This window comes from Gekko japonicus, unplaced genomic scaffold (genome assembly GCF_001447785.1).
Source record: "Gekko japonicus isolate JY-2015 unplaced genomic scaffold, Gekko_japonicus_V1.1 scaffold2604, whole genome shotgun sequence".
Taxonomy (NCBI): Eukaryota; Metazoa; Chordata; class Lepidosauria; order Squamata; family Gekkonidae; genus Gekko; species Gekko japonicus.
In genome coordinates, this window is record NW_015177095.1 from 77,049 (window position 1) to 98,450 (window position 21,402).

The following is a 21,402-nucleotide window of genomic DNA, read 5'->3' on the forward strand; positions in this document are numbered from 1 at the left end:
GGTTCTCCATGATTGTGGGGGGGGGGGGCACACAGGAACTGAACCAGTTTCCCCTACATACAACCCCAACATTCTAGCCACTGAGCCTCAGGTTAAACATAAACCCGCACTATTTAACCATGCAGGTTTACGACCTACTGAACCCATCCATTGCAAACCGACACCCACCTAGACAGAAGAGACACAGTAACAGAAGAAAAAGGTAAAGTGGCAAATAGCGTTAAGATTCATGGGCTTGAAGAAACACATTTACCAAACTTGCAGGTGCTCTTACACGTTACCTTTCAGAAGAGCTACTGAGAGTTGGTCCGTGTTCAGGTTACTGACATATTTGCCTAGATAGTTGTTGAGAACCCAGGCTACCAATCCCTCCAACATGACTACTTCCTAGGAGAGGGCGGCTAGGCCTTTCTCGTCATTCCAGGTTGCTCTCCTCCATAGTTCAGAGTATGACCTGCAAGAAAGGAAGACCAGAAGAACTGATAAGAAAAGAAACACAGCGCAGCCATGACATGGATCTTTGCCTAGGGAAGAAACTTCAAAGGTGCCAAAAGACTCCCTTTAAATGAATAGATTTGGCATGAACGTTCATAGGCAAGAGCCCACTTTTTCAGATGAATGAAGGGCATCCTCTGTCGGCAGATACACATGCATACAGTATCAGACGAGGACAGGGAAGACCTGGAGTTCAAATACCTGCTCAGCATGAAATGACCATAGGACAGCCTGTCAGGCACTCTCAGCTTAACCTACCCCACAGGATTGTTGTGAGACTAATAGACCCCACCAGCTTGGAAGAATGGCAAGAGAGCCAGTGTGGTGTAGTAGTTAAGAGTGGTGGACTCTAATCTGGAGAACCAGGTTTGAGTCTCCCTCTTCATGAAGCCTGCTGGGTGACCTTGGGCCAGTTACGGTTCCCTCAGAACTCTCCCATGCAAATGTGATAGAGATGCAGACCAGGGTTGGGAAGATGCCACAGTCCACAAAAGCCTATACCACCACGAATCTCTTTTATTTTTAAGGTGCCTTAAGAGTCTGTTTTTGCTTCAACAGGATAACGCAGCTATCCTTTGGAACTAGACACAGACTATCACTTTTTTAAAAAGATGTTCCATTGAACTGAGCAGAGAAAACACCTCCCAGGGTCTCTCTGACGATACTGATGCTGTGCTGAATGCCCCATTGTGCATTGTGCAGCCAGCCAGCGGATACTGAGAAAATACAAGATTAATTCTGAGTGGGAGACATAGAGCATGGGTTCCAAATATAAAGCGACCTGACGAAGCACTGAGGGAAACAGAGTGTTTACCCGGGAAATCTGTAGCCGCATGGCAATTGTTGGAAGCAGCAGCAGCAGCACTGCATGACATAAAGAAACAAAAATAGAAGCAGCAAATGTGTGGACTGTAATTGGACTAGAATCACTTTTGCACAGTGAATATTAGTGGGGTGCAAGCTAGGTAGCTGTAGGCTAGTCATTCTTGAGACAGACAGAAGCACAGAGAGACGTGCGGAACGTCTGAACTGAGGACTTCCTATTCATTCCATTATTTATTTTTATTTATACTTTGGATTTATAAATCGCCCAATCCCTGTATACACAGGGCTCTGGGTGACGTACAACAAATTAAAAACAATGTTAAAATCAATAAAAACATCAATTAGCAACTCCAGATGGCGTCTGTAATTTCCTTCCTAAGCCCACTCCGTTCTGTATTGCGAGGAGGGGGCTGAAGCGAAGCAATGGAGAGAAAGAGGAGGGTGCCAGCCACGATGGAAACCATTGCTGTTCTCAGCCAAAGGCTTAGTAGAACATCTCTGCCTTACAGGCCCTGCGGGATTGCATTAAGTCCCGCAGGGCCCTGGTGGAATTTGACAGAGAGTTCCACCAGGTCGGAGCCAGGGCCGCTAAACCAACCCCCACGTTTTGATGGTCACCCTTCTTTACAATCTTTCCTCTTGCTAAGCACACACTCACACACCTCTCAGTTTGGTTTGGTTAAGTGTGCGGACTCTAATCTGGGAGAACTAGGTCTGATTCCCCACTCCTCCACTCACAGCTGCTGGATGACCTTGGGCAAGCCATCGTTCTGACAAGAGCTGTCCTTGAAAGATTAGTTCTTGAAAGAGCTCTCTCAGTCCCACCTACCTCACAGGATTTCTGTTGTGGGGAGGGGAGGGGAAAGGAGTTTGTGAGCCGCTCTGAGACTCCGAGTGAAGGGCGGGGCTATAAATCCAATCTCCTCCTCCTCCTCCTCCTGTTCATTTCCATTGGCAAGTCTAACTCCACTCTGCAAAAAGCATCTGAGCAAGGACCTCAACCCACAGTGAGATTCCTTGCGGTCAGAGAGCCACTCCTCCACTTGCGTAAAAGAAAAGTATTCAAGATCTGCACAGCACCTAGGGCATTGCCAACTCCCTAAATGCTTAGGGAGGGAGCAGCTCATTGTTCATCAATCTGAACATTTCCCATTAAGATAACCTGCACGGTCCACCTAGCTCGGGGTTCTCCCACTCCGACACTCAGCGGTGGGGGGAGGATATTTCCCAAGACTGGCTACCTGGCAGCTTTGAAATGCAGATGCGAGGGAGGTTTGCAAAGCTCCTGCTCTGTCACTGCACCATGACCCCCCCTAAGGGCATTCTTGGAAATGAACTATATAGTGGGGAGGAAGGTTTAGATGCAGGAGGAACCATCACCAATGGGGTATACTTACTGCTAATCACAAAGGGGGGAAACAGCAGCAACAAATCACAGAAATGAGACAGGGCTGGCTGCTTCTGTTTCTTCCTACAACTGATACTCACACCTTCTCATCACACTCTTGTACTTCAATCAACCCCCTAGTTCTGTGTTCCGTCATGTAAATTAGGGTGCAACAGATGAAACACTAAGAACAGTGCATGGATTACATGATGCCTTTGATTTTCTTTCCAAAAGCAGCTAAAGGGCCGCAGGATTTCTCCCAGTAATCCCTATGATTATGCAGCAGGTAAAAAGACAGGCAGCCTATCTTTTTTCCCCTCCCCCAGAACTAATAGCAACTTAGATAAAGGGAGGATCTCTACTCAGGGGACAGTAGCAGAGGGTGTTAAAACCTGATGCCTCCTTTCCACAATTGTCTTTAGTCAGAGATGGGCTAGATCAGAGATTACAAGCTTTTGATTTAGTTGTGCCCTTGGACTCTGCCCTTTGCACATGAGCACACAGTAAATGAAGGAAATCTGCCTGTTTAACCAAGGATAATGGGTGCAGAGAGGTAACTAAACTCTAGGTCACTTACTAAACTAGCATTCCTTCCAAGTAAGGTTCGAGGTTTTCCACCAAACAATGAGGATAATGTGTGAGAGAGAGACAGCACAAGTCAAGTGCCTATTAATGGATCGAGGCCAGGATGTGAGGGTTCTCAACACCCACCACCTGCCCTTGGAGGCAGCCCTGGCTACAGAATGGTGGGCAGGGGTCTACCTTGCTCATAGATTTTGACACTGCTTCCATGATGGTTATTATGATTTGTTACATACCATTTGGCAGGAACAGGTCTTTCTTTTCCTTTTTTTAAACAGAGGGCTGTAGAAAGCAGGGTGTATACTGACAGTACAGTAGTATGTAATGGCAGGATTCAAAGAACAACTTAAGGTGCACCCATGCCCTTGGGCATGCCCAGTGGGATTTGGGACTGACGTCCTCTGAATGGCAGATCCCAGTCCCACATCCTAAACTGCTTATGAGACTCCTCTCAGTTTTAAAAGAGGGACATCTCAAACAGCAACTCCCTCATGGGAGTGGCAAGGCATCTGCTCGGCATGCGGAAGTTCACAAGTTCAATCCCTGGCACCTCCAGTTAAATGGACCTGGTACTAGGTGATGTGAGAGACCTCTGCCTAAGACCCTGGAGAGCCAGCGCCAGTCTGAGTAGACAATTGACGGACTGATGGTCTGACTCAAGTAAAAGGCAGCTTCATGTGTTCATGGTGAACAAGTCCAGACCTTCTTTGGTCACACAGAACTACTTCTGTAGCTACTACCTTGCCTGTTCTAGGCAAGGGGGCATGCTTTGTATTCACAAGGTCCCAGGTTCAGTCTCAAGCATCTCAGGCAGCATGTGCCGGGAAAGACCTTTCTGCAGCTAAAGCCCTGAAGAACCAAAGCCTGCCAGAACTGACAATACTGAGACAGACAGGCCAATGATAAAGCAGTTTCACATGAAGTACGTTTCACAGGTATCATTATCTTAGCAAATCCTTGCAAAAACCCTACCGCTGTTATCATCTCCTTATTGCAGAGGAGGCTGGGGAGGAGCCGCAAGATAAGATCACGCCCAAGTGAGTTCGTGGCTGAGGTGAGGCTGACAAAGAGCCCACGCGATCCCTCCTTAAACTAAACTTCCGTATAGATGTGCAGATGTAGAAGAATAATAGTTATAATTATTATAATAACACAAGAGAAAGGGAGGAGACATCTGAAAATGCTTAATGACATTTGAAAGGCCTCTGTTTCACCACAATCTCCACCTGCGTTATGGCCGTAACATTGCCTTACTTCATCTAAAACATTTATATCCCGCTTTTCATAAGACAACACAGAACACAAGAGAAGCGACATTGGATCAGGCCTTGTCATTCAAGGACAGGCTTTGAATAACAATTAAAAACACTTTCTGTTAGAACCAAAAATAAAACAGCAAACCCCGAGAATGGCCACAAGAATACTGGAAGGATTACGAGACTGTGTCTCAGCAGCATTTTGAGTGCTTTTTTGTTTTAAAGGGCTACCTGTAATTTTCTCATACCCAAGACAGGGGTAATTCCTATAAGGTAGCAATGCTAGCCTGCTGCATCTAAGGCAGGCAGAAGGGTCCCACCCAGATGATGGCTCTCCAGTCTCTCACCACTGCCTGGTGGAATGAGCTCCCAGAGATCAGGGCCCTGTGGGATCTTTTATAGTTCCACAGGGCCTATAAGACGGAGCTCTTCCACCAGGATTTTAATTAGGAGCCACATAAACATCGAGGAGTGACCCTGTGCACTGGCTTTACCACCTTCAGCCTGTCTTGCCGCAGAAATCAGTCAGTCAAACCAAGCCGATGTGAGAATACCATCAGGACTATCACCTAAGTAGTGGTATAGTTTAAGCTAGGAATCTCTCTGCTTTTGCACTTTAATTGCTTCCAGCACTTTAAGAAAATGGATAATTGACTATCTATGGATGTTTTAACTGTATTTATATATGCATTTTATGGAAGCCGCCCTGAGCCCACCTTGGCGGGGAGGGTGGGGTATAAATAGAACAAATAATAAATAAATAGATAAATAGTTGCTGGTGGCTTCCAAAAGCTGGGCAATCTTCAATCTATCCAATGATAAGAGTCACATACTCTTGGAAATGCTTCCTAGTGGAAATAAACTAGCTAACTTCGATGGGTGTTCTTAGGAGAGCACCAGTAGCTTCTAAGGCCTGGTGGGACACCACAATACAGGAATAACAATCCTGGCTTCCTATTTTTTTAGAATCAGGCAAAGGCATTTTATGCTGTGTCACAGCTGACAAGCTGGATTGTAAGGCTTTTTTAAATACTCATTCTTGCATCATCACTTCCCACTCAGCTGTTTAAAACCTTTCACCATTTGATGCTGCTCAATTTGCCACAATTTTATTTTTCTCATGTTGCTGACACTGTATCAGATCTTTTACAATAATTGGATTTTTTTCCCCCTTCAGCATCATTCAGTGCTGGTTTGAAGAAGAAGCAATTAGTAAGTGGTCTAAATTAACTAACAACCTGCCCTACGGGGTTTGATGTAGTAAGAAATAGGGCAAGATTATGCCCATGAAGACGTTTGAACACTTGTTCAGTCCAGACAAGTAGCCCTGCTAAGTCTGTTGCAGAAGAAACAAGAGTCTTGTATCACCTTCAAAACTAGCAAGCTTTGTTCTAGTGTAGATTTTGTGGGTTGGAGCTGGCTTTCTCCCAAAAAATTTTTTTTAATCCACAAAACTCTTGTTTATTTGATTACCTGAAAGTAATATAGAAAAGCTAAATATTAATAATTTTGATTAATAATAATTGTATAGTTTCCCTGTGTAAGACCTTAATAAGGACACTCACCTTGTTTATATTATTAGCACTATCAATAGTAATGATAATGTGGCAGTAATCATACTAAGAAAAGACTCCCAAATTAAGACCTTAGAGGAGAGAATAATCACATTTAACTACTAATGATGATATAGCTATTTTCCCTTGAGGGAGGGCTCTTTTTGTAGCAGGAACTCCTTTGCATATTAGGCGACATACCCCTCATGTAGCCAATCCTCCAAGAGCTTACGGAGCTCTTCTTACAGGGGCTACTGTAAGCTCTTGGAGGATTGGCTACATTAGGGGTGTGTCGCCTAATATGCAAAGGAGTTCCTGCTAATGCTAATTTCCAGCATTAACTTATTATTATTAACGACACTGACGGTGCATCTTGCGGAAAAGGGACAGCCATCTCTTATTCATCTCTTATTTATTATTAACAACAACGACGTTTCTGCTTCCCCAAATAACACCTGGTGAAGAGAGTCACCAATTATTGTTACTAATATGGATCATGTGATCTAATTTCCCCCAGAAGACCTTGTGGGGAGGGCAGAATTGTCTTGTATTAAAGAATTCGAATAATGTTTCTGTTTCCTCAGAGAGAGAGAGTCTCATCTCCTTCGAGCAAGGCGAAGGGCGTAGGGGGGACAGCCCAGGACTCCCTAAAGGCCTAGCCCATCTCTGACCAGACAGAATGTGAGTCCCCCTTTTCTCTACCATCAAGAATTCGAATAATGTTTCTGTTTCCTCAGTCTCATCTTTTTCGAGCAAGGCAAAGAGCGTAGGGGGACTCCCTAAAGGTCTAGCCCATCTCTGACTAGACCGAATGTGAGTCCCCCTTTTCTCTACCATCCACCTACCCACCCAGAGGGGCACCTCAGGACCTCCAAGTGGGGGGGGGGAGGAAGGAGAGCACCCCCAGCACCCTCTCCCCCCCATGGAGCCATTGCTATTCTTCCCCCTCCTCTCTCCCCAAACCCGCCTAAGAGAGAAGGGGGAGAGAGATACCTGCCCAAGGGGAGGGGCTGCGAGAGTCCTCACCGGCGTCCGTCTCGCTCGACCTAGGCCTGCAAGGGAGGAGGAACAGGTTGATGACCGAGCGAAGTAGGCCAAGGCGACGGGACGCGCGCAGAGTTATCGATAGCCTTGCCGGCCCCCGCCCACCAATGGGCCGTCAAAGGGGGAGAGGGAACCATAGAGACAAACCGAAGCTAGAACAACGCAGATCCGGTCTGGCTTTTCCCCCCCTCTTTTTTCGCTTTTCGTTTTCAATTCAGTGTATAGCGAGACTCGGTAGAGAGGTCGAAGGACAAAGGGCACCGGAAATGCCGGTTGGGAGCTGTAACGAAGCTGTCCTTTTTTTCCTGTCTCTATGACCGTCCTGACAGGGACTTCCGGTGTGAAATGGAGGGACGGGCGTTCGGCGCTGAACTTCCGGATGTAGTGTGTTGCATGGAGAGGGAGAAACCTAGAGCGGTAGCGTGACCATAGATGGGATGGTGCGTAGAGCGGTACCCAGCGGCTCGCCTGGTTTAGAGAAAAGGCGTGAGCTGGAATCCCCTCCTAGACGAGCTGGTTTATTAGAAACAGGTTTTTGCTTTATTTTGTTGGTCTGGAGGCGTGCCTTGCTCGTCGATGTGAGTATGAATGGAAAGACACACAAAGGAAAGTCGGGTTTTCCCCCCCCTTTTCACCCGAACTTAGGGTTGCCAACTCAAGGCTAGGAAATTCTTGGGGTTTTAGGGGTTTTTAACAATTGCACATGAAGCAACAACAGCAAAAATTTCTGGTATTTTAAAATTTTCTATTATGTGCATTTATGATGTGTGTAATAATTTGGCTTTTTTCTCTCTCTCTTTTGACAATTCTGGAAAGCATCACCCGGTTCTAAAGAAAATCTTTGTTCATCTCTTTATTTCTGGATGCCTGTTGTTTTACAAGAGTAATATTGACCACTGAGGAAGGCCCAAAGGGGCCGAAAGGCATATGGGCTAGATATACCCATCAATTGTATATGTAAAACTTGCAGCTCTGTGTGTAAAAAGTTTTAAGTACCTTATTTGGATCATTTCTTTTAACCTATTTTATCTTTTACTGATGTGTACACCATAATAAATATTTGTATTTTCATAATAGCTTATTTTGGTAGCTTGACCCTCATATCACAGTTTTAGGGGTGGAGCCTGGAGGGGGGGTTGGAGGGGAGGAAGTTGACTGGGGACGTGATGCCATAAAGTTCATTATCCAAAACTAGGATGCCAGGTCAGGGTCAATGCTCCCTCTAAGCTGTGGAGTCTTGTGAGCAAAAATTCTACTTTGTGAGCTACTGGCATTAAAGTTGTGAGCAAGCGATTTGGCTACTGCATAAATTAGTTTGCTCTGGAGCCATCCTTCCTGAGCCGAGACAAAAATGTGTGAGCTGGAGGCTAAAAAACTGTGAGCTAGCTCACACTAATTCACACTAATTAGAGGGAACACTGGTCAGGGGTAGAAATACGGAGAGATTTTGGGGGTGGAGCCTGGAGACAGCGAGGTTTGGGTAGGGGAGGGATCTCAGCAGACTGTAATGCCATACAGTCTACCCCCCCCCCAAGCTGCCCTTTTCTCCAAGAGAACTGATTTTGGTTGCCTGGAGATCGACTATAATAGTGGGAGATCTCCATGTGTTACTTGAATGTTGGCAACCCTATCCAAAATGGATATTTTCTCTAAGGAGATTGCTCTCTGAAGCCTGGAGGTCCGTTGTAATTCCAGGAGAGGAGGGACCTCAGCTGGGGTGCCGTGCAATAGAGCCCTCCCTCCACAACTGCCATTTTCCCGTGGAAATTGATCTCTGCCATCTGGAGATGAGATCTCCACGCTCCACCTGCCAACCTCCAGGTGGGGCCCAAAGTTCTTCCAGAATTACAACTGGTCTCCAGACTACAGGGACCAGTTCCCCTGGAGAAAATGGCTGCTTTGGTGGATGGGCTGTATAGCATGATGGCCCCTCCCCGAACCTAACCTTCCCAAGGGTCCACTTCCAAATCTCTAGGAATTTCCAAGACAGAAGCTGGCAACCTAGGCTGTGCCTATAGCCGGCCATTCCCAAAACTGGGTCCCAGGTGTCTCTCAGGAAGGCCACAAGTCCATGGAGGAGGAAGGGCTCACACCACCTCTTCTCAGTGGCCCCACACAAAGTCATGAGATCATTTACAGAGAGCACTCTGACTCAGAGGGACCATGATGGAGATCTACAAAATCATGCTAGAAAAAGCAGATCGGGGTCTGTTGATGGCTATCAGTGATGATGGTTGAATGGGGCTTCAGGACCCAACAGCCTCTGATTGTCAGGTGGTGGGGAACAGTCAGCAGCCAAGGGCTTTGGCCAACAAACCCTGCTTTTCTGGGCTTCCCTGAGACATCTGGCTAGCCACTGTTGGAAACTGGGGTGCTGGAGTAAATGGACCACTGGTCTGACCTGTTGGCTGCTCTTACATTCAACCACTCTCTTGCCAGAGGAGGGCTAGGGGAGCACCAGGTGTTCTGTGGCTCAGTGGCAGAGCGTTTGCTTGACGTGCAGAAGGTCCCAAGTTCAATCCCCACCATCTCCAGTTAAAAGGACCAGGCAGTAGGTGATGTGAAAGACCTCTCAGCCCGAGACCCTGGAGAGCCGCTGCTGGTTTGAGTAGACAATCCTGATCTTGATGGATTGATGGTCTAATTTAGTATAAGGCAGCTTTCTGTGTTCCCCAGTGCAACACTGCACAGGCCCAGGGGTGGTTTGAAGCTGGGCCCTCAGGTACTACCCTTGCAGCATTAGCACACCAGCAGTGCACTGCCAGTCCTACACATCTCTGGTATACCAACCTTGCACACATCGTGGCTGAGGGGATGATTGAAACGAGACACCGGATGCACACAAGGCCGGGCAGGTATATGCCTCTCGCCTGCTTGTGAGACATTTAAATCAGGCCTCCCCCAGACTTCTTCCTGAAATAAGGGGCTGCACCCATCTCTCGCCTTCCCGTTGCTTAGGAGATGAAGGGGTTAACCCTGCCTCCCTGCTTAGTACCCTGATCTGGATGGCTCAGGCCAGCCTGGTCTCATCTCACAAGGTATAGATAGGAACTCTCAGTCTGGGGCAAGTGATGCTTTGTATTCCTGGTGCTGGGGGGGGGGCAACAGTGGGAGGGCTTCTAGAAAGGATATGATAGCATTGGGGAAAGTGCAGAAAAGGGCAACTCGAATAATAAAAGGGTTGGAACACTTTCCCTATGAGGAAAGGTTAAGGCACTTAGGGCTCTTTAGCTTGGAGAAACGACGACTGAGGGGTGACATGATTGAGGCTATTAGCCACATTATGAGAAATTTTCCCCCCACGGTTTCCCAATTTTTGGGAAGGTTACATCTCTATCCCCCTCCTTTTCCCTTTAGTTTTTGGAACGGAACATGCAGGCTTACGGAGAGCACCACAGACAACTCCAAAGTCTGCACACTGTTTTGTAACATGCACCGTTTCTGTGATATTTTTGTATTACATTACTTTCATTTCTGGAGTTTTGTCTGTGGACCGACACAGCTGCTTGCAACCTACACTACTGGAAGTCACCATGCAACACAGAGAGACTTGGTATGTTTTATTTACACAGCGGTAGACTTGGCCATACAGATTTGACCCTGACTTCTTATCTGTAGGCTAACCGATTAATCCTTGAGCTGGGGACGTCCTTGCCAGAGTTTGGTTCTCCAGACCCTGGCGACGTTTCTGAGGTAGAACACATTGCAGAAAAAAAGGGCGGGGGAGATGGTTGTGCCAGGCAAAATTAGATTTTTCTCTTCACAGTAACTCAACAGAAGCGAGCTATTCAAGGTCACTCAAAAACCAAAGTGAGAAAGGGCTTTTGCAGCTCGGTGAAGAAGCGGGAGCACGTTCAAAAAGCACAGCAAACTTCGGCAAAGTTCTTCACAAAGGGTTGGATTTGGCCAGCTTTTCTGCTGGTGAAAAACGGAAGAGAAGAAGAGATTGGATTTATACCCCGCCCTGAAGGAGTCGCAGAGCGGCTTACAATCTCCCTTCCCTTCCCCTCCCCACAACAGACACCCTGTGAGGTAGCTGGGGCTGAGAGAGCTCTTTTGAGAATTGCCCTTGAGAGAACAGCTCTGAAAGAACTTGTGACTGACCCAAGGTCACACCAGCAGCTGCATGTGGAGGAGTGGGGAATCAAACCCGCGTCTCCCAGATTACAGTCCACTCTCCTAACCACTACACCAAACTGGCTCTCCCTTGAACACAAGGAAATGGAGTCTCCCTTGAACACAAGGACAAGGCGATGTCATGGGTCATGGGGCCAGCATGTACGTGGGACGACTGCTGTATTCAAGAGGGGCATTGAAAATGTTCGAGTGAAAAGGGGGCCTGGATCCAACTTGAAGCTTTTGGGGTGACCTGATGAAAAGGAGAACAGCAATGGATTCTGTTGGAAGGACAGCTGCAGGGAAGAGTTTTATCCTTCATGCCCTGAAGGATATCTGACTAGCTGTTGTTGGGGGGGTGAAAGGATGCTGAACTAGATGGACCTTTGGTCAGATCCAGTAGGGCTGTTCTTAACAGGGAGTGCCTCTATCAATGGCTGGTGAACCAAGATAACTCCATGAAGCCTCCATGCTTACAGGTAGCCTATCTCTGAATCCGGGGCATAAGCAGCAGGGGAGGACTTGAGCCTCTATACCCTGCCTGTCCTGCTCCCGGAGGCATCTGGGTAGCCGCCATTCAGAACAGGATGCTGGACGAGTTGGACCTTCGGTGTGGTCCGGCAGGTGTTAGTCACAGGAACAGGGGATTCCTGGCCGATCCCCCTCCTCTCATACCCGCACGACCCTTTCCAAAGTCCTCCCTCCTGCACAACTGCAAAAAAGTAGTTTCCTTGCCACCGCCCCTTTTCATCTGGTCACCCACAAATCTCAGCCTTTGAAATGCTCCCAACAGCATTGGGTCACGCTACGAACAGCGAGAGACCCTCGGGCCCCGTAAAAGGTCCACGGCAGATCTGTAGCAAAGCACACGTTTGCTTCGGAGGAAGCCAGCCAGTTCCTCGGCTGCTCTCGCTGGGGTTCTGGCAGATCCGCCCCTTCACCTGGTCTTCATTCCTACATCCTGCACGCTCAGCGGAAGCGGCTTTCCCTCTTCGTAGGCAAAAGTGTCCATGTTGTTGTCCTCAACTTCCACAGCAGTTTGCCTTTCAGACGCTCTTTGGATGGGGCTTTCTTCTTTGGATAGGGGGACGTCTTCTCCCGCCAAAGCCTCTGCCTCGGTCGAGCTGTTCAGTGACAGGAGGTGCAAGCTATGTTCTGGATTGCAAACGTTGACCACACAGCTGATGTTCACATGCGTGCCACCGGTGCCAGGTTGCTCTGTGGGAGGGATGGAGGAGTAAGAGATGAAGAGGAGGGAGGAGAAGGGGAAGAAAGGAGAAGAAGGATGAGAAGGAGAAGACAAAAACCCTTGCGTAAAATGGAGAGGGGAACGATGCAAATCACTTTGGGTTGACATTGGAGGGAAAGGCGGCATACAAATGAATTTCAATCAGTCAATGTCTATCTCTGAACCTTGTGTCTGTCTTTCTTATACACGCCCAGGGAAATGCTAATCCCCACAGGAAGCAATTTTTCTCCAAGGCCAACTTGGCTGGAGGATCCTGGAGGTTTTTTGCCATCTTCTGGGCATGGAATAGGGGTCACGGGGTGTGTGTGGGGGAGGTATTTGTGAATTTCCTGCATCATGCAGGGGGTTGGACTAGAGGACCCCGGAGGTCCCTTCCGACTCTGTGATTCTATGATCTGCCTCCCTTACTTTCCAGGCCATCCCTTGCATCTGGCAAAAGGTCAGCGCTCCTCCTCTCCTGGCTTTCCACCAACTCTGCAAAAGTGAACTCTTCGGGAGGGCTTTCCTGTGCAGGGAATATGGTTACACTGCACCAAATGGTGCAAAATGGGTGTAATGTATTCAGCCTGACATGCCCGGACTTGCCCGGGCTGGCCAGGCACAATTCATCTGTAGCTTCAGTCGAAAGACAAAGGATCCGAAGGATCCTAGCCGTCCCAATCAAAAGGGCTAGCTTCCCAGCCGGGAGACCAATGGTCGCCCGGTTACTGTAAATAGCCTATCGGGAGTAGGGGGTGTGTTTAGGTACTTGGTGGCGGGTTTTCTGAATGCATATAAACCGGCCTACGAGCTGGTCAGTTGTCTTTGTCCTGAACTAAATAAAGGTATGCTTAGCTGAAATCACTCTCCGCCTGCATACTTTTCAATGGCTTTACAAATTTGCCTGGAGAAATGATGGAGGACTGCGGGCCATACTGCTGAGTTTAGCTTATCGTAAGCAGGATCCTATTTATGTAACTTCTTTGCCGCTTAACATGTCCTGTGAATACTTCTGCTGCGCTTCAGTTCTTTCCGATGGTTCCAGGCTTCTAAAATCCGAACGCATCAGTTACCGAATGTCCCATTTTTTTTGTGATTGTACTGGCTCCCTACGCGTAATCTGCCCTGAGTCCCAGCCAATGCCCCCTCTAAGCTGTGGAGTCTTGTGAGCAAAAATTCTATCTTGTGAGCTACTGGCATTAAAGTTGTGGCTACTGCATAAATTAGTTTGCTCTGGAGCCATCCAGTTAGGACAAAAATGTGTGAGCTGGAGGCTAAAAAACGGTGAGCTAGCTCACATTAACTCAGCTTAGAGGGAACACTGGTCCCAATGAGAAAGACAGACTATAAATAATGTAAATAAATAAATAAAATATATTACAATGAAATACAAATGACAATTTTCTGCTAAGCTCAGGCATGGGGTAACTGCTGAATTGGGTGGTGTGCCAGAAAACCTTGTGCTGTGCTGTGGACCAAAAAAAAAGGGGGGGGGAGATGTGTACTTTCTTAAGAGGAGGGGCCACTGTCCACATCTGCTGACTCAGCTACCATCAATGAGAGGCAGCTTCGAGATTCAGGCCAGGGTTGGAATGCAAACTGTGGAGATGAGCACAGAGATGTAAATACTAGTGACACACGCTCCTTGTTTTCCAATTTGATTTGGGAAATCCTTCCATCTATACCTGATGGGGGGTGGGCTCTGCTCCAGTGCTCCCTCTAAGCTGTGTGTGTGATTGGCCGCTCATTAACACAGGAGGCCCCGCTCAGCAGCAGTCTGGAGCCATGCAGGGTCTTACACTGCCCGTTGCCCATTTAAAGGTTACAGCAGTTATATTCTGCTCAGGAGGTGAACTGTTCCACTCAGTGTGGGGGGTGGGGGATCAAAGGGATCAGTATGGTGGGTGGGGTGGGCCATGATTGATGGTGCATGCTAGTAGTACTAGTGAAAAGGCACAGCCGTGTGCTATGGATGCTTCTAAGGAAAAGCACTGTGCAGGAGGAAAAGGAGGAGGATGCAGAATGGAGAAATGGCGGCAGCGCAGTAGATTCAGGACGGACAAAAAGGAAATACTTGAGCGATTAAAATGCGCAACTGGCTGCCAGAGGGTGACGTGATGGCCACAGGAATAAACAACTTTAAAAGGGGATTAGATAGATCCATGGAGGATAAGTTTATCAGTGCCTACTGGCCACGGTGACTGAGGGGAACCAACACTTTCAGAGGCACGAAGTCTCTGAATCCCAGAGCCAGGAGGCAACATCTGGGGAAGGCCACAGCCTCTATGCCCTGTTGTGGGTCCTCTGGAAGGCCTAAAGAAGCCAGGCTAGCAGTGATGAGGGCCCAGGGCCTTTTCTGTGGCGGCCCCTTACTGCTGGAATGAGCTCCCGGATGACATCAGGGCCCTGCGGGACCTTTTACAGTTCCGCAGGGCCTGTAAAACGGAGCTCTTCCGCCAGGCCTTTATCAGGGACCACCTCTTAACATCGAGACCCTGGCCCTCCAACATCAGCACCAGCTTAATATCTTCTAGCCTGGCAAGAATTCAGATTGTGGTAGCAATTTTACTATCTAGATGCTGAGACAACGCCGCCACCATTTATTAGTAGGATGTTTGCTAGCACTTGTTTGCACATGTTCTGGTTATAACTTTATTACTGTTTTAGTGCATCTCTCTGTTTTAATATATTTATGTTTATACATATGCTGTAAGCCACCCTGAGCCTGCCTGGCAGGGAGGGTGGGATACAAATAAAATAAATAAGTAAGTAAATAAATAATAACTGGTTGGCCTCTGTGTGAAGCAGGATGCCGGACTAGATGGACCACTGGTCTGATCCAGCAGGGCTCTCCTTATGGTGTCTCAGCCGAATTTGTAAAGTAAAATGAAAGACACATTAAACCAAGGCCACCGTGACGAGCAGCCTCTTACTTAAGTTTGCCCTGCTGTGGTAAACGCAGCTGTTCGACGGAGATGATCTTTGTCGACTGGTCTCTACTTCTTTATTGGAGTCCTCCAGATCGCCAGTTCCACTGCTTCTCTCCGACGCTGGCGGGTCATCCAAGGATCCGCTGCTCGACGGGGAAATCTTCAAGAGGTTCTCTTCCTCCTGCCCTGTGGTGCAGGAGACGCGTGCCCATTTGTCAGGTCCCTTTTCGGTGGATGAGAACGGCTGGAAGGGGACATGGAAAACCAGCCAGTCAGTGCTGCATTCAAGAATCCCAGAGGCCCCCTTTGCTACAATCGTGCCCGCAAGAAAAGCTGTGTGTCCATTTAGAGAATTTATATCCTGTCTTCTGACACACAGCTCTCCCGGCAGCTTATAAGCCAGATAATAACAATGCCAAAAGAGTATTAAAACCATGCAGTAAGGAATAGCCAGCCAGCAGCAGGAAAGAAAGACAGAGGAGAGGTTCTTTTCAGCTGTGGCCCCTCCAAACTATGGGATTCCCTGCCCACTGGAGGTTCATCGTACCTCACTCACCACCTTCCAGAAACCGTATTTTTATCCCACTCAGATCTGCACATTCTCCTCCAGGGCTCTTTTTGTAGAAAAAGCCCAGCAGGAACTCATTAGCATAATAGGCCACACCCAACAGCAGAAACATATTAGCATATTAGGCCACACCCCTGACAGCACAGCTCATTAGCACATTAGGCCGCGCCCCCATGTTACCAGAAGTGTGGTCATCCAGCCACACCCACCTTTTGCTTCTTATTCTGTTGACCTTGTTTGTTGTCAAAACCCAGGGCCTTTTTTTGTAGCAAGAACTCCTTTACATGTTAGGCCACACCCCCCTAATGTAGCCAATCCTAATGAGTTTCTGCTGTTGGGTGTGGCCTATTATGCTAATGAGTTCCTGCTACGTGTGGCCAACTCGGGAGCCAGCCGGAACTCCGTTCCTGTGCGTTCCTGCCCAAAAATAGCCCTGCTCCTCCCAACTATCTGCATTTGCAAATCTCTATTTTTTGGTGCGCCTTATGGGTAAATTTCCAATTCCTCCTCTATCGCTTGATTCTCCCCTGGAACTCTCCTTTCCACTGTGAATGTAGAGGCATTCTAAGCGGCAATGGAATATTCATGCAGTATTTTCCCTCACAGTTATCTTGCCCAAGCCCTATTCATGGCTTTCATTTCCACCCTCCTTAGTAGAGGGCTTTGGGGGGAGGGGAACCACCTGTAATTGACATATCCAGCTAGCTTAAAGTTGGCAACTGACATTATTCTGATGGTGATATGTCAATTACCTTTAATGTTTTTTTTAAGGCCTCTGTAGTGTGAGTTGGGGGCTGGGACAGTGAATGGCAGCAGGGCCCACAAAAATATGCAACTCCTCCCAGACAGGATTGAGTAGACGCGGGGAAAATTGCACCAAGCTGCGAGGCAAAATGCGGCTGCGCAGCAGCTTCTGTGAAATTGACACCTACCATTGAGGCAAAAGGGACGAGTTAGCCTGGAGCAGCGCTAGTGGGAAATCACCCTAGGACTGCAGTCTCTTTCAAAGCATCAAATCAAGCTGGGTTTGAGAAATTTCAGAGCAAAGCAAGGGGAAAGAGACGATCCGTGATGGGGGGGGTGTCCCCAAAATGACAGTACATTTTATTCCCACCCCAACTCTTGTGGACGTTATGGGTATCTTCAGCTATGACTGTACCTGGTGTAACAGTCTGGGAGTCTGTGGTAATATGGAGCTCCTTGCCTAAGTGGATGTGGAGCATTAAAAAAACCAAAAAATCTCTTCATGGGTGACACTAAATTGTTCAGGGTGGTGAGAACCAGAGAGGATTGTGAGGCACTCCAAGGGGGTCTGTCGAGGATGGGCGAGTGGGTGTCAACGTGGCAAATGGGGTTCAGTGTGGCCAAGTGCAAAGTGAGGCACATTGGGGCCAAAAATCCTAACTATAAATACACATTGATGGGGTCCAAGCTGGCGGAGACTGACCAAGAGAGAGATCTTGGAGTCGTAGTAGACAACTCACTGAAAATGAGCAATAAAAAAGGCCAGTGCTATGCTGGGGATTATTAGGAAGGGAACTGAAAACAAATCAGCCAGTTTCATAATGCCCCTATGTAAATCGATGGTGCGACCTCATTTGGAATACTGTGTACAATTCTGGTCACCACACCTCAGAAAGGATATTATAGCACTGGAAAAAGTGCAGAAAAGGGCAACTAGAATGATAAAAGGGTTGGAACACTTTCCCTATGAGGAAAGGTTAAAGCGCTTGGGGCTCTTTAGCTTGGAGAAACGACGACTGAGGGGAGACATGATCGAGGTTTACAAGATGATGCACGGGATAGAGCAGGTAGAGAAAGAAGTACTTTTATCCCTTTCTCACAATACAAGAACTCATGGGCACTCAACGAAATTGCTGTGCAGTCGGGTTGGAACAGATAAAAGGAAGTCCTTCTTCACCCAAAGAGTGATTAACACGTGGAATTCACTGCCACAGGAGGTGGTGGCAGCTACAAGCATGGACGGCTTCAAGAGGGAATTGGGTAAACGTATGGAGCAGAGGTCCATCAGTGGCTATTAGCCACAAGGTATAGCTAGGGACTCTCAGTCTGGGGCAAGGGATGCTCTGTATTCTTAGTGCTTGGGGGGGGCAACAGTGGGAGGGCTTCTAGTATCCTGGCCCCACTGATAGACCTCCTAATGGCACCTGGTATTTTTGGCCACTGCGTGACAAAGTGTTAGACTGGATGGGCCACTGGCCTGATCCAACATGGGCTTCTCTTATGTTCTTATGTTCTTTCTGTTCTCCATTTCCACTGCAGCTGGGAATTTCATCAGCTCCCGGACTTTTACTATTTGGATTGGGCCCCAGCACAGGGACAGGAGGAGAGGTAACCTTTCCCCTTGGCACAGTTTCCCAGAGACAAGGTCCCGAGCCACTTGAAGCCCAAGAAGGGAAAGCAAAAGGTCAGGCCACCTACGACTTTGAAGACAAACACCAGAATTCCGCACCGAGCCTGGAAACAAACGAGAATCCGGCGATAACCTTTCAACACTGCCGTAAGACGGGTCACAGCAACGAGTACGTTGATTCCCAGCCTCTGCATATTCCATGGCTGAGCTCATGCTGGGTCATTTCCTGAGGTCCGTTCTGGGAATAAATAGTGCCTTTCGCAACCAGCCCTTGGAAGGGGAAAGGCAGTGCTCAGTCTGCCTCCTCTCAGCTGGGAAAGCAGATTACTCATTAAAGCAGAAGAGAACGACACATTACACAAAGTTCTTTTGACAGACTTCGGAACGTGTCCTGAGAAACAGCCCTAGGGAAGGTCAGGGTGGAGGGAGAGGTGGTACCTGGATCCTCCCCTTTTAAGCAGCTGATTACTTATGGCCCCTTAATGGGCAGACTACACGTGGCCTTGGAGCTTCGCCACTGGGGTTGCAGAACTGGGGGAAGGAGCATTATTTTGCTCCCCTCTGCCATGCGGTTCCCCCCAATTTAAAATGAGAGGAGAAGAAGAGATTGGATTTATACCCCGCCCATCACTTGGAGTCTCAGAGCGGCTCACAATCTCCTTTCCCTTCCCCTCCCCACAAGAGACACCCTGTGAGGTAGGTGAGGCTGAGAGAGCTCTTTCAAGGACTGCTCTTGAGAGAACAGCTCAGAGAGGACTTGTGACTGACCGAAGGTCACACCAGCGGCTGCATGTGGAGGAGTGGGGGCTCAAACCCGGTTCTCCCAGATTAGCATCTGTGCTCTTAACCACAACACCAAACCTCTATCGTTGTCCTCCACCAAGAAGTGCAGACTTTTTTGTTTTGTTTAGCATACCCCCAATAATTGATATGGGCTCTTCTTTTGGCCCTTCTGTTTTTGATGTCATGTGTGTTTATATAATCTTCATGAGTTATTGTGTGTGCGTGTGTGTGCATATATATACACTTCCCCCATAGCCCAAAATGCCTAGCCCATGCCATACTCCCATTGAACCCAGCAGTGATAAACCTTATAAAATCTATCTATCTATCTATCTATCTATCTATCTATCTATCTATCTATCTATCTATCTATCTATCTATCTATCTATCTATCTATCTATCTCCCTTTTAATGTTGAAATGTTTTGATGTTTGCCATCTAGGGGGCCCTATTTGGGTGGAAAGGTGGCACAGAAATATTTTAAACAAATTCTCTTTTTTCATGCATGCATCCCTCTAAGCTGTGGAGTCTTGTGAGCAAAAATTCTACCTTGTGAGCAGGTGATCTGGTTACGGCATGAATTAGTTTGCTCTGGAGTCATCCTTCCTGGGCTAAGACAAAAATGTGCGGGCCAGAGGCTAAAAAATGGTGAGCCAGCTCACACTAACTCAGCTCAGAGGGAACACTGGTTAAAAGTAGCATGTGTGAATTCCAGCCTAGGAAGGAAAAGGATTATAGAACTCTCCCTGCAGTGGAAATAAAACTACTGCATGAAGAAGGCAGAGTATCTCCCTTGCCTTTAGAAGGACCCGGGTTCAATTCCCACCCACCCCCATCTCTGATAAAAGGATCCTGGATAGCAGGTGCTGCGAAAGACCTTTTTCCCCCTGCCTGAAGCCCCAGAGAACTGCTGGAGACCTCAATGAGCCGTAGAGGCCACTGGTCTGTATCAGAACAAATTCAATTCATATGATCTGCAGGGCGGAAAGTGTGCGCTTGGTTTAGCTTCTGGTTAGTTGAGGGTGAAGGCATTTTTAGAGAGACTCCGCCGAGGGCAGAGAAAGGATGTTGAAACGCACCTGTTTTTCACCCCCGAAGAGTTTCTTGCAGTGTGGAGCTGCCAAAGAGAAAACCCGAAAGCTGAAGTTAGCCGTGCAATGTAACCACAAACCTATCCAGGCGGTGAGAACAATACCGAGCCCCAGACCACATTCGCCTCTCACAGCTTGCCCAGTCTACAAATTGTCTCTCCCCCTCCCCGTGTCTAACTATGCATTATGGCTTTCCCCAAGGGTGCCTGCAGTTCGGGTGGGGGGGACAGGCTCCGAGGTTCCACACCGATTCAGATCGGGACCACGGCACGTGGAGGGGGGGGGGGCTCAGACATTCCCCTGCAGCCTTCAGTGAGGCATATAGCACACACAAACCCCCGTGCGCCATTTCAGGACAAGAAAACAGGGCAGCAGGGAAAGTCTAAGCTAGCTTTTTCCACGCACACCCATCCCAAACCAAACTGGGTGCGCACTTCAGCGCATCCTCGGAGGGAACATTTTTGGTGACCCTATGAATGAATGGGGGAGCTGCGGTGGCTCAAGTGGTTAAGACGCTGAACTGCAGGCTGTGGAAGGTCGGTAGTTCAGCAGTTCGAGACCTGAGTGTGGTGCATGACGGAGTGAGCTCCCGTCTCTAGTTCCAGCTCCTGCCAACCTAGCAGTTCGAAAGCAAGAAATTGCAAGTAGATAAATAGGTACCACTTCGGTGGGAAGGTAACAGCGTTCTGTGCGCCTTGGTGTTTAGTCATGCCGGCCACATGACCATGGAAACGTCTTCGGACAGCGCTGGCTCTTCGGCTTTGAAACGGAGATGAGCACCGCAACCCTAGAGTCGGATTCGACTGGCTTTCGAACAAGGGAACCTTTACCTTTTATGAATGAATGACCTTCCAAACATCCTATCCCTGACGGCCTTGCTCCGATCTTGCAGACTGGAAGCTGTGGCGTCCTCGACTGAGTCCATCCATCTCACCTGGGGTCTTCCTCTTTTCCTACCGCTTTCAACTTTTCCTAGCCTGATTGTCTTTTCCAGTGAGAGTGGGCGTTGACCCTTCCCCCATCACACCATTTCCCTGATCAAAAATGCCCCCTTTCTACCCCCTAAGCCAGTTGCACCTGTCTTCTCCCCTCCCCTGCGCTATCACGGCTTCCATGCTGGATCATTTGGAACTGGGGAATGGTAAGGGGCAGGGGAATCAGACCCCTCTT

The 21,402-nt window shown here is 48.1% G+C and overlaps 2 protein-coding genes across 2 annotated transcripts in view; both read right to left on the reverse strand.

The window, feature by feature from the left end:
- VPS13D (vacuolar protein sorting 13 homolog D (S. cerevisiae)) overlaps positions 1-390 on the reverse strand; it is a 77,117-nt gene extending 76,727 nt beyond the window's left edge. Inside the window, exon 1 of the mRNA XM_015428281.1 lies at positions 282-390. Coding sequence (XP_015283767.1) covers positions 282-378 — 97 coding nt within the window. The 5' untranslated portion in view covers positions 379-390. The remainder of the gene's footprint in view (positions 1-281) is intronic.
- A 10,895-nt stretch (positions 391-11,285) lies between these two features.
- The window catches only part of LOC107124770, a 94,616-nt gene continuing 84,499 nt past the window's right edge, over positions 11,286-21,402 (reverse strand). Inside the window, exons 18-20 of the mRNA XM_015428280.1 lie at positions 20,221-20,258; positions 15,420-15,660; positions 11,286-12,476 (exon numbers count right to left, since the gene is read on the reverse strand). Of these exons, the coding sequence (XP_015283766.1) occupies positions 12,196-12,476; positions 15,420-15,660; positions 20,221-20,258 (560 nt within the window). The 3' untranslated portion in view covers positions 11,286-12,195. The remainder of the gene's footprint in view (positions 12,477-15,419; positions 15,661-20,220; positions 20,259-21,402) is intronic.